The following is an 11,671-nucleotide window of genomic DNA, read 5'->3' on the forward strand; positions in this document are numbered from 1 at the left end:
TCTCCTCTGCAAAATTCACGCATCTTTGCCAACAACCAACCGTGATTGTAAATATAATTTGTGATCGTTCTAGCTCTTTTGACCACAGTAGCAACATTCTCTCTCTTCCCCATTGCCTCAAACATAAGATCAATACAATGTGCTGCACATGATGTCCAAAACACATTATGATGCTTCATTAACTTTTTTCCAGCTTTGACAAATGCAGAACCGTTGTCGGTCACGACTTGGACAACATTATGCTCTCCCACCTCCATGATTACATCCCTCAATAATTTGTAAATATACTTGTAATTCTTTATATGGTCTGAAGCATCAACAGACTTCAAAAAAATTGTCTTTCCCTTGGAGTATACCATGAAGTTGATGATAGATAATCTGGTTGGGCCGGTCCATCCGTCACACATGATTGTGCAACCATTAGTTTCCCACTTTGACCTCAACTTGTTAACATACTCGCCAATGTCTTTATACTCCATATCCAAATATTTGTTTCTTATCTCATAGGGAGTGGGAGGTTGTACTCCAACACCGGCTTGTTGACATCCCACTACCATATTTTTGAAATGATGTGATGATGCCTTCGCAGCAGGGACATTTTCATAGATAAAGAACTTGCTAATTAGACGCCCCATTCCCTTCTTCACATTACCTCCCTTGAAATAACTCCAAACACTCTTTTGACGTGCGTTGGATGACTTATATAAACTTGGGGCTATTGGTGGTGTTGGTTGTGATTCTCTAAGACTGCCTCCCCGTCTCATTTGTGCACCACCACTTGTCCCGGAACCTTGTCCCCTATTAGGAATTTTATGAAGGTGTTCTCTTTCCCATGCTGACTGTTTGGAAGCACGTAATGCTTGTTTCAAACTGCGTCGTTCTTCAGGTCCCATGTCATCATCACATTTGTCCTCATCGTCATCATCATCACTGTCAATCGCTTGGCCATAGATTTCTCCCCGTAGCCCAGCTCGAATATTTTCCATTCCTTGTGTCATCTTTTCCTTCTGCTGTTTTTTATTTTTTAATAATGTGCTGATGAATGCCTTCACTTCTGGGGGGACATTATCGCATCGTTGGACATTTTTTGCTGGATCTAATCCACTAAGATGGTACTTAAGTCGTGTCACTCCACCACTCTTCATTACCCGACCACAATATTTGCAAATTGTGCCATGTTTGTTTCCGTCTATTGGGTCGCCATGTTCCCAAGCTGGATCACGTTTACTAGCTCCACTAGACATCTTAAACGTACCTACATTTATTTTTCATGAAAATTAGACAAAAGAATTAAATAATAAAGTTATTCTACAGAACCTAAATAATAAAGTTATTCTACAGAAGAATACAATATGAAGTAAAGAAAATGATTGTAAAAATTTAAGTAATTAAAAAAATAATATGGAATAATAAAACCTAATATTAATGAATAATAATCCAATTTGATAAAAAAATAATCCTAATATAAATGATGAATACTATTCCTTTTTGATAATAATCCTAATATAAATAATCCTACTATAAATGATGATAATTATGTTTCATGAAAATAATCCTAATATAAAACATAGTGATGAATAATATTCCTTTTTGATAATAATCCAATTTAATAATAATCCACTTTAATAATAATCCAATTTAATGAATAATCCAATTTGATAATAAAAAAAACCTAATATTAATTAATAATCCAATTTGATAATAAAAAAAACCTAATATTAATGAATAAAAATGAATAATTCGTATTTTTTTTTCCCTAAGTTTTGGACCTTTTGGTTCAACCCAACCCAACCCAAGTGTGGTTATGTTTGAGATTTGGGCCTAAGGTCAAGTTTGGAGACTACATTAAGTGGGCTTTAATGAATAGTCCAATTTGATAATAAGCCAATTTAATGAATAATCCAATTTAATGAATAATAATCCAATTTTATAATAATCTAATTTAATGAATAATAATCCAATTTGATAATAAAAAAACCTAATATTAATGAATAATAATCCAATTTGATAAAAAAATATTCCTAATATAAATGATGAATAATATTCCTTTTTGATAATAATCCTAATATAAATAATCCTACTATAAATGATGATAATTATGTTTCATGAAAATAATCCTAATATAAAATATAGTGATGAATAATATTCCTTTTTGATAATAATCCATTTTAATAATAACAAGTAATTGTTAACATTACTTAACTACTTACAAAAATTAACATGCAAGTATTAATTACTTAAAAAAATTAACATACGAGTCCACACAAATTTATTTGTTGTTGTATAAATTACAATAATATAAATATAAGTTTGTAAACTTACCTTAAATATGGAACCCTTTGTATTCAAGCTTTGGAATTGATCTGGAATGGCTTTGAAAATGGTAAGGGAAATAAAATAATAAATAACATTAAACATATTAAAATTTTCCTAGGGAATAATTATACAACATTACTTAATTACTTAAAAAAAATTAACATGTAATTGTTAACAATACTTAATTACTTACAAAAACTAACATGCAAGTATTAACATTACTTAATTACTTAAAAAAATTAACATGCAATTGTTAACATTACTTAATTACTTACAAAAACTAACATGCAAGTATTAATTACTTAAAAAATTAACATACGAGTTCACACAAATTTTTTTGTTGTTGTATAAATTATAAGAATATAAATATAAGTTTGTAAACTTACTTTAAATATGGAACCCTTTGTGTTTAAGCTCTGGATCTGGAATGACTTTGAAAGGGGTAAGGAAAATAAAATAATCGAAAAGGCTCATCTGATACTGATACTCCACCTCTTGAAATTTTTTCACAATGACAACTTTGAAAGAATAACACAATACCTCTGATACTCCACCTTTTAAAACAATATTGGCACACAGTTTTGAATGAAACCACCGTCCATGGTTTGAAAAGACTACAAATTATAATGGTACTAAAAGCTGCATGAAATTGTCCAAATAATTGTAAAACTTGTCGAGAATATGGAGTGAGTCATGTGTCCTCCTGACAGGAGGAACCCACACACACACACACAAATGACCACCATTCATGGTCTGAAAAGAATACAAATTATAATTGTAAAAGCTGCATGAAATTGTCCAAATAATTGTAAAACTTGTCGGGAATATTGAGTGAGTTGTATCCTCCTGACAGGAGGAACCCACACACACACACACACACACATATGACACATCGCACGCACACACAACGCACGCACGCAGACAACCTCAGTCTCTCTCTCTCTCGATCCTTCTCGTTCTCTCTTCTCCCTTCTCTTCTTCCACACACACACTCACACAGAGAGCTCCTCAGTCTCTCTCTCTCTCGATCATCCTTCTCGATCTCTCTTCTCCCTTCTCTTCTCCCACACACACACTCACACAGAGAGCTCCACAAGTTGACATCGGATCCAACACACGCACACACAGAGATCGGACTCACAGAGATCTCCGATCTCTCTTCTCCCAAACACACACACGCACACAGAGATATCTCGATCTCTCTTCTCCATTCTCCGATCTCTCTTCTCCCTTCTCCGATCTCTCTTCTCCCAAACACACACACACACACACACACACAGATCTCTCGATCTCTCTTCTCCCTTCGCCGTTGATCGTGGCTCAGGCGAAGTCAGAGTTGTCTCAGTCGTCTGTGGCGGTGCGCCGCTGAGCAAGGATCGTTCGTCTTCGTCTTCGTCAGGTGAGATTCCATGAAACCCTAGACCCTAAACCGACTTCACCCTGCCTTGAATCGTTTATGCATGCGTGAAATCTGCAGTATATATGTGAAATTGATGTTAAGATTCGTGTTTTTGCAAGGTTTTTGGGACGAAACCGGCCCGGGAATCGCCCCACCGTCTCCGGCGTTCTTCTCCGACGTCGCCTCGGATTCCGATTCCACCAACCCATGGATATTTCGCCGATATTTCCAAAATATCGCGATATTATCGATAATATCGCGATATTTGGCCGAAAAGCATTCGGATACCACTTTTAATATCGCCCTCCCGAAAAACCGATAATATCGGCGATATTTCGCCGATATTATCGGCATTTTCTTCCATGGTTTCTAAAGACACTTTCGATCATTTTAAGAACACCTTCAAACTACCCTAATTTGGTAATATGATGTCATGAATGTCATGAACCAAGTTTCGTCTTTTTTCATGGACCATCAAATACCCGCCAAAATCCAGCAGACATAAACATCCTGCGAGACGAAATGAAGAAACCTCGGGCATTTAAACGAGTCGCCGCCAAACCCAAGAGGCCAATTCCATCCAACCGTCTCAGTAATGAAGAAGGCAAAACTCGGCCGAGTCAATGTTCGGAATCGTTGACCGTCGCAGCGGTCAAACCCAAAAAACCCCAATCTCAACCTCAAACCAAATCCGACTCATCACTCCCAATCCCAGACTTTCCTCCCGAGAAAATGACCATCTTGCCCTTCTCATTCTTCCAAATCGACGCCCTAGAGCTCGCCCCACGTTTGCTGGGCAAGTTTCTGAGGCGAGAGGATGTTGTTCTTCAGATTACTGAGGTAATTTACCCATCAATTTTGTGCTGTTATGTCTTTTTCCGTTTGAAATTAGTTTGTCAACTTTCTGTTTGTTTCCCGAGAAAATGAAGGAATTCGCAGCTGTGTGACTGAGCTGAAAAGCTTCCAAGTCCGAAAACGAGTTCACGTTGTGTCTCAAATGCTGAAATTTCCTGTCGTTTTCGAATAAAATGCATAAATCAAAACGTTTGACATAATGATTTGTAATCATGACGAGAGTTTAATTGATTTTGCATTGGTGACAGGTAGAAGCTTATAGGCCAAATGATTCGGCTTGTCATGGTCGATTTGGCATAACTGCAAGAACAGCCCCCGTTGTGAGATGCTGCTCCCTTTATCCGTCTTGTTCTGTTTTTCTTCGCGTTTTGTGATCTCAAAATGTAGATAAATATCGAAAAACATGAGCTCAAATTAATGTATTGTGGTTTGGATACAGTTTGGACCTGGAGGGCATGCGTATGTTTATCTTTGCTACGGCCTTCATACAATGCTGAATGTTGTTGCTGACAAGGAGGGAGTTGGGGCTGCTGTCCTAATACGTTCTTGCGCTCCAGTTAGCGGTAAATTTTCATAGAGATAGCCGTAATACCCTAACGATCACTTACAATCGAGTTATCCTTATGTTTACCCTTTCATTGCATGTAATTTGTGTGCTTCTAGCCGTTGTGTGAATCGAAAGCGAAAGTCTTATCCTGCTAACCAACCATCGTTATGATTCTATGAAACCGATACCAGATTTTTTTAAATGGATATAGTTTTATTTATTTTTTTCTAGTTTTAAAACTAGTGTTCAAGTTTTGGAGTATGTTGGGAATATGGGAGGTGAGTTGAGCAATATAATTTTGAGAAAAGAAACCGAAATAACGGGGGTGGGGAAAGCATATGAGTGAGGTGAGCATTTTGGAGTGGTAACAAAGGTTCTTTTAATGCAGTCATGTGTGCTTCTTTGCTTTGGAAGAGAAATAACTTTAGGCGGTGTTAGGTGAAAGAATTGGACTTGAACTGCAAGTGAAGAGCTAGTAGCTTCCAAAGACTGCTGATTACTGTTTGAGATGGTATCGATTAGCATAGTTTTCCAAATGTTTACTGATAAGGGAGAGAACAATGTGCTGACCATCTTTCTTATATAGATGTCAGCTCTTCAACAACCTTCATTCCAACCCGAAACTTTTTAGAGGGACAAAAAAGGAGCGAGCTCTAGCATACTGCAAACTTCTTTTACTGGCAATGTGTATGACAAAGTTGTTTACGAAGGTAGTGAAAAGAATATGGGATAAGAGAGAGAAAAGATTTTTAGTTTCTCTGATTCACGTTTTTATTTCAAATTCTCTCTACTTTCTGGTGGGGAAAAAATGGCTCTTTTGTTTGTCGTCGTTTTTCTCTACATTTAACTATCTCATAACCAAGTGAAAAGAGATTCATCTCTCCCTCTTTCTTCTCTTTATCCATTTCTCTCGATGAATGCTATTCACAGAAATAATGAAAGTCATTACAGGATTGGAGACCATTCAGCAGCGTCGAGGTCAGAAAACTGATAAACCCGTGCTCCTTAATGGACCTGGAAAGGTCAGCATCGTTTTCCTTAAAATCTGTGTTAAGTTCCAATGCAATCTTCTGTTGGCACAAATTTTGTATTAGTGGTCGATGGTATACTTTGTTTTTGGATGGTTAGTGTAGGTGCTGTTGATTTTACCAAAACAGAAACCTATAAATTTTAACAACCTGCCTCATATGCAAATGTGCGACTATCTTTGTATCAAAATAGGCTGATGAGCATAAATATATTTCAATATAAATTAAAACATTTATAGTTGTTCTTACTCTCGGAGAAACTGATACACTTCTCTGAATTCCGTGTGCCATTCTTTGTGTTAGCGGTTTTTGAATTGTTAAGGTCTATATTTTTGTGTTCAGATTGGTCAAGCGCTGGGACTTTCTACCGAGTGGTCAAGCCATCCCCTTTATACTCCAGGTACGTATGGTTGGCTCTCACTCCTTCATCTATAAATCTAAACAAACTTGTTTAATTCTGAGATAAATGAATGGGTCTGGCTAGATGGTCTGGAGATCTTAGATGGTCCGGAGCCCGAAAAGATGCTGGTTGGTCCGCGTGTGGGAATTGATTACGCTTCACCTGAGCATGTCAATGCATTGTGGAGATTTGCAGTTGCAGGTACCTCTTGGATTAGTGCTCCTAAAAACACCCTCAGGCCACCTGAATCTTAACTTATGTTTCATGAAACTGTACAAAATGTCGATACGTAAACTTATCCCTGATCATGCATATGGCCGCTTTGGTAATCCGGTGTCCCTTTCAGATATGTGAACCTGAAATTTTTTTTGTAAACAACACAACCCTCGCCAAGTGAGTGCCTGGTTGGCTTGGGTCGTCCTTTTAATGTTTGTTGGAAAGGTCTATTAGCCATGATTGTTCGTAATAGTGTTTGCATTATGTTTACAGTTTAACTGACTGACGTCTAACCTACACGGGAACTCAGTATATTGATTCATTGCAAGGATTCTGTACCATATTGCTTGTTTTTTTTTTTTTTTTTTTTTTTTTTTTTTTGGCAAATATTGCTTGTTTATAATCTAAGAGAGAATTTACAAACCAACGAGAAATGAACGAGTGAGATTTAAAAAAATAGATTCATATGTCTCTCTCATTAATGTTCCTATTTACATAAGTTACGGATTTGCCCTAATAAAATTCTTCTCTACTTTTACAGCTTATACCATTGAAACGTGTATTGTCATGTCGTGTGGTAGCAACAACTTATAAACGAGACCTATTTTGGTATGCAATATTTTAATTTCTCGATAGTTATTTAAGTTAAATTAGTTAAAAAATCTATTACAAAACAGTAGATAGAGAGATTTGAAATATCATACATGATTGTTACAAAGAAATAAATATAAGATTTACAAGTAACAACATTTTAAGTAGTTATTTACGAACGTGACAAATATTCATTAAAACGATAAAAACTAAGAGAAATAAATATTAATAGCAGGAGAGAATTTCTCCAAGAATATAGGGTATGAAGTGAAATGAACAAGGGATTTTCTTTTTTGTTTCACAAACCAGTTCTTTTTTGAACTGACAGCTCACCCGGTTCAACAACGGAAATTGCAAAAAATAAATGCAGCCCAAACAGTTGTTCCAGATCCTTCTATTCCCCAACTTTATTGGGCCTCCCCTCAAAATTCTAGACCCTTCCATTCTCCTCAGTCCTCCCCATAAGAAATCCTCCAGACCAGACTCCTTCCCCCCGCCCCGTATTTCTCTCTCCTCTTCCATCCCAAACCCTCTCTCTCTCTCTCTCCTCTCTCTCTTTCTCTCTAGAGCTTTGAGTGTGATTCGTGATTCGATTCAATGGCGAAGTACGGCGAGGGCGACAAGCGGTGGATCGTGGAGGACAGGCCCGACGGAGCCAACGTCCACAACTGGCACTGGGCCGAGACCGACTGCCTCGGCTGGTCACGTGACCTCCTCAACAAGCTCCTCAACAACCTCACCGTCCTCGACGGCGAAGGCAACCTACACCTCAGGACCAAGACCGTCGACAAGGTCGACGGCGAAGCCTACGTCAACGTCCGGAAAGGGAAGATCATCCCGGGATACGAAATCAGCCTCAGTCTGTCGTGGGAGGGCGAGGCGAAGGACGGCGACGGGAAGTCCCTGCTGAAGGTTGACGGAGCTGTGGAGATTCCGTATATTTCGGATGAGAACGCCGACGAGGACCCGGAGGTTAAGGTTTCGGTGAAGGATGAGGGGCCAATTGGGAGGAGGATTAAGGAGGCGATGGTGGCGAAGGGGAAGCCGTTGATTTTGGAGAAGGTTAGGGTTTATGTGGAGAGTATGGCGAAGGGCGGGCCGGCGAAGGAGGAAGTCGAGGCTAAGAAGATTGCGCCGAAGAGTAATTCGACGGCCGCGGTGACTGCGGCAACGGCGACAAAGGAGGTGGTTGTGGAGAAGGAGGTGAAGAAGAAGGAGAGCAAGAAAGGGTTCAAGACGATTAATTTGACTGAGAAGTTCAGTTGCAGGGCGAAAGATATGTTTGAGATTTTGATGGATGAGAACAGATGGAAGGGTTTTACGCAGAGCAATGCGAAGATAAGCAAGGAGGTAGGAGGGCCGATTAGTATTTTTGATGGGTCGGTGACCGGTACGAATTTGGAGTTGCAGAGTGGGAGTTTGATTGTGCAGAAATGGAGATTTGGGAGCTGGCCTGACGGGATTGATTCGACGGTATGTGGCATTTGAAATTCGGGTGTTCGTGTTTGAATGTGTTGTCTTAATTGGTTTTGTTATTTGTTGATTGAGTGTTTGATGTTTGAATTTTGCAGGTGAGGCTTACACTTGAAGAACCTGAACCTGGGCTCACTGTTGTTAAACTAACACATACGGACATTCCTGATGAAGACAGGTTGGTTTTGTTTAAGCTTTCGATTAATGGGTTTTTCTTGAAAACAAATTTAGTGTTGATTGGATGGAGCTTAAATTCTAGGTTGATTTGGAGCTTGTGAGTTGAATTGGTTTTTTTTGATGGAAAGTTGATTGCCTTGATTTTATGTGTTTGGTAATGCAGATATGGGAACGCGACTGTGGTGGAGAATACGGAGAGAGGATGGCGGGATCTTATCTTCCAGCGGATAAGGGCAGTTTTTGGTTTTGGCATTTAAGATATTCAAGTTGGGTTTCTCTTGCAATTGTGGAATTTGTTGATTTTGGAAAGCATGAATTAAATGTTGGATTAATTTACAATGCTACCTATCAAAATCATTTTCTGAGTCTAATGTTACAATGTCTTGCACTGTCATTGATGAGCAGATTTTCGTCGTAATCTATTTTTTAGTCCTCTCAAGATTTCAATAACTAAAATTCTTTTGGCATTTAGTGTGAATTTTGTAGGATTTGTCTCATTGCAATGGATTGATTTCTTGTACTTGTACCATGCCCTTCAATTTTTGCTTTTTAATCCCAACTGTTTTCGCTTTTCATCACCGCGAGTAAAATAGGTTTGTTCCTTGATGCCTTGCAGAGAAGAGCTGTGGTTTTGAGATCTCTGTGGCGAATAACGTCACTAATGGTGTGTTTGTTACTTGTTTCAGTCTTAGAAAACGTTCATGCGAAAGTGCGAAGATTGGATTTAAGTTTTCACTCTCCTTTTAATACTACGTTGTCTAATCATGTGTTATTATATGGCAGTATGTTTCTTACTGGATGATTATATTGTTAGAAATGAACATATGCTATTGTTATGTTGTAGCTTCTTAACTTTATATTCGCAACTGATACAACAACAACAACAACAACAACAAAGCCTTTTCCCACTAAGTGGGGTCGGCTATATGAATCCTAGAACGCCATTGCGCTCGGTTTTGTGTCATGTCCTCCGTTAGATCCAAGTACTCTAAGTCTTTTCTTAGAGTCTCTTCCAAAGTTTTCCTAGGTCTTCCTCTACCCCTTCGGCCCTGAACCTCTGTCCCGTAGTCACATCTTCGAACCGGAGCGTCAGTCGGCCTTCTTTGCACATGTCCAAATCACCAGAGCCGATTTTCTCTCATCTTTCCTACAATTTCGGCTACTCCTACTTTACCTCGGATATCCTCATTCCCAATCTTATCCTTTCTCGTGTGCCCACACATCTCACGAAGCATCCTCATCTCCGCTACACCCATTTTGTGTACGTGTTGATGCTTCACCACCCAACATTCTCTGCCATACAACATCGCTGGCCTTATTGCCGTCCTATAAAATTTTCCCTTGAGCTTCAGTGGCCTACGACGGTCACACAACACGCCGGATGCACTCTTTCCATCCAGCTCGTATTCTATGGTTGAGATCTCCATCTAATTCTCCGTTCTCTTGCAAGATAGATCCTAGGTAACGAAAACGGTCGCTTTTTGTGATCTTCGCTAGATTGCTCCGGTCATTAGTGTGGATAAGTATATAAATGGATAGAGATAGGAAAGCAAACACAAGATGTACGTGGTTCACCCAGATTGGCTACGCCCACGGAATAAAAGAGTTCTCATTAATTGTGAAGGGTTTACACAAGTACATAGGTTCAAGCTCTCCTTTAGTGAGTACGAGTGAATGATTTAGTACAAATGACATTAGGAAATATTGTGGGATAATGATCTCGTAATCACGAAACTTCTAAGTATCGGAGTGTGGTGTCGTCTTGACTTGCCTTATCTGTCTCATAGGTAGATGTGGCATCTTCTCTGGAAGTACTCTTCCTCCATCCAGGGGTGGTATCTTTAACTGGTGGAGATGCACAAGGTAATGTATCAATTTCACTTGAAGCTTACTTGTAGTTTCAGGCTTGGTCAAGCGCGATACAAACCATGTAGTAGGAGTCCCCCAAGTCGCCGAGCTAGGGGGTCTGCTGAAAGAGGTGACAGACAAGGTAAGCAATCAGAGCTCCGACTGATTGTTCACCTTCTCCCCATCTTGCAGCAGCATGAAGGATAAAGAGAAGAAAAATGAGAAGAGATGATATGAGATACTTTTGCTTTTGAAGAAGTAACTTTCCACAGGCTTATTCTTGAACTGAGCTGGAGGGTTTTCTGGTTTCCTCTAGAGTATAAGGCCGACTGAAGAATTTGAGGGTCAAAACAAGTCCATCAAATCTAGAGTACGTTCCACCCTGCTGATATGGGATACTTTTGCTTTTGACAGAGTAATGGATGTATCGGCACGTGTGCTGTTACGCTTGTCTCCACATGCTTCCTTGTATCCTTCGCACTTGCCCTATCTGTTCCTCAAGCAGATGCGGAATCTTCCCTGGAAACATAAGATGTTGAAGATGAGTACTCGAGAGCAATACCAGGTAAGTAATCAGGTAAGGGGTTCCAGGCAGTCAGTTCCTGGCTGGAAGCTTGATTCCAAGTGCTGACTGATTGCTCTCTTTCTCCTTGTCTTGCAGGTAAAAACAAGGCCAAAGGAAAAGACAGGGAAAAAGCATGATATGGGATACTCTTGCTTTTAACCCTGATGATATGAGATATTCTTGCTCTAGTATAGCTTGTTTGCAGAGGTATTATCGGGGGGAAAGAAAGCTGAATATTTCGAAAGGCTTTGTTGGG

General features: G+C 39.2%; 2 protein-coding genes across 5 annotated transcripts; both read left to right on the forward strand.

Annotated features, from left to right (window-relative positions):
- The first annotated feature begins 4,111 nt into the window (after positions 1-4,111).
- On the forward strand, positions 4,112-7,826 carry LOC126598496 (DNA-3-methyladenine glycosylase). Of its 4 annotated transcripts, XM_050264861.1 has the most exons (8): positions 4,115-4,555; positions 4,819-4,890; positions 5,010-5,133; positions 6,048-6,139; positions 6,488-6,545; positions 6,630-6,746; positions 7,303-7,370; positions 7,681-7,826. In XM_050264861.1, exons 1-7 carry the CDS (start codon positions 4,238-4,240, stop codon positions 7,353-7,355), a joined length of 834 nt encoding a protein of 277 aa, XP_050120818.1. In that variant the 5' UTR covers positions 4,115-4,237; the 3' UTR covers positions 7,356-7,370; positions 7,681-7,826. The 4 variants fall into 4 exon arrangements, with proteins under 4 accessions (XP_050120816.1, XP_050120818.1, XP_050120817.1 ...); XM_050264859.1 differs by lacking the exon at positions 7,303-7,370 and having other exon boundaries at positions 4,112-4,555; positions 7,681-7,817; XM_050264860.1 differs by lacking the exon at positions 7,303-7,370 and having other exon boundaries at positions 4,121-4,555; positions 6,069-6,139; positions 7,681-7,817.
- LOC126598495 (uncharacterized) lies at positions 7,814-9,522 on the forward strand. The gene is made up of 3 exons (XM_050264858.1): positions 7,814-8,825; positions 8,924-9,003; positions 9,166-9,522. Exons 1-3 carry the CDS (start codon positions 7,950-7,952, stop codon positions 9,257-9,259), a joined length of 1,050 nt encoding a protein of 349 aa, XP_050120815.1. The 5' UTR covers positions 7,814-7,949; the 3' UTR covers positions 9,260-9,522.
- Positions 9,523-11,671: the final 2,149 nt, after the last annotated feature.

Source organism: Malus sylvestris, chromosome 14 (assembly GCF_916048215.2).
Source record: "Malus sylvestris chromosome 14, drMalSylv7.2, whole genome shotgun sequence".
NCBI lineage: Eukaryota > Viridiplantae > Streptophyta > Magnoliopsida > Rosales > Rosaceae > Malus > Malus sylvestris.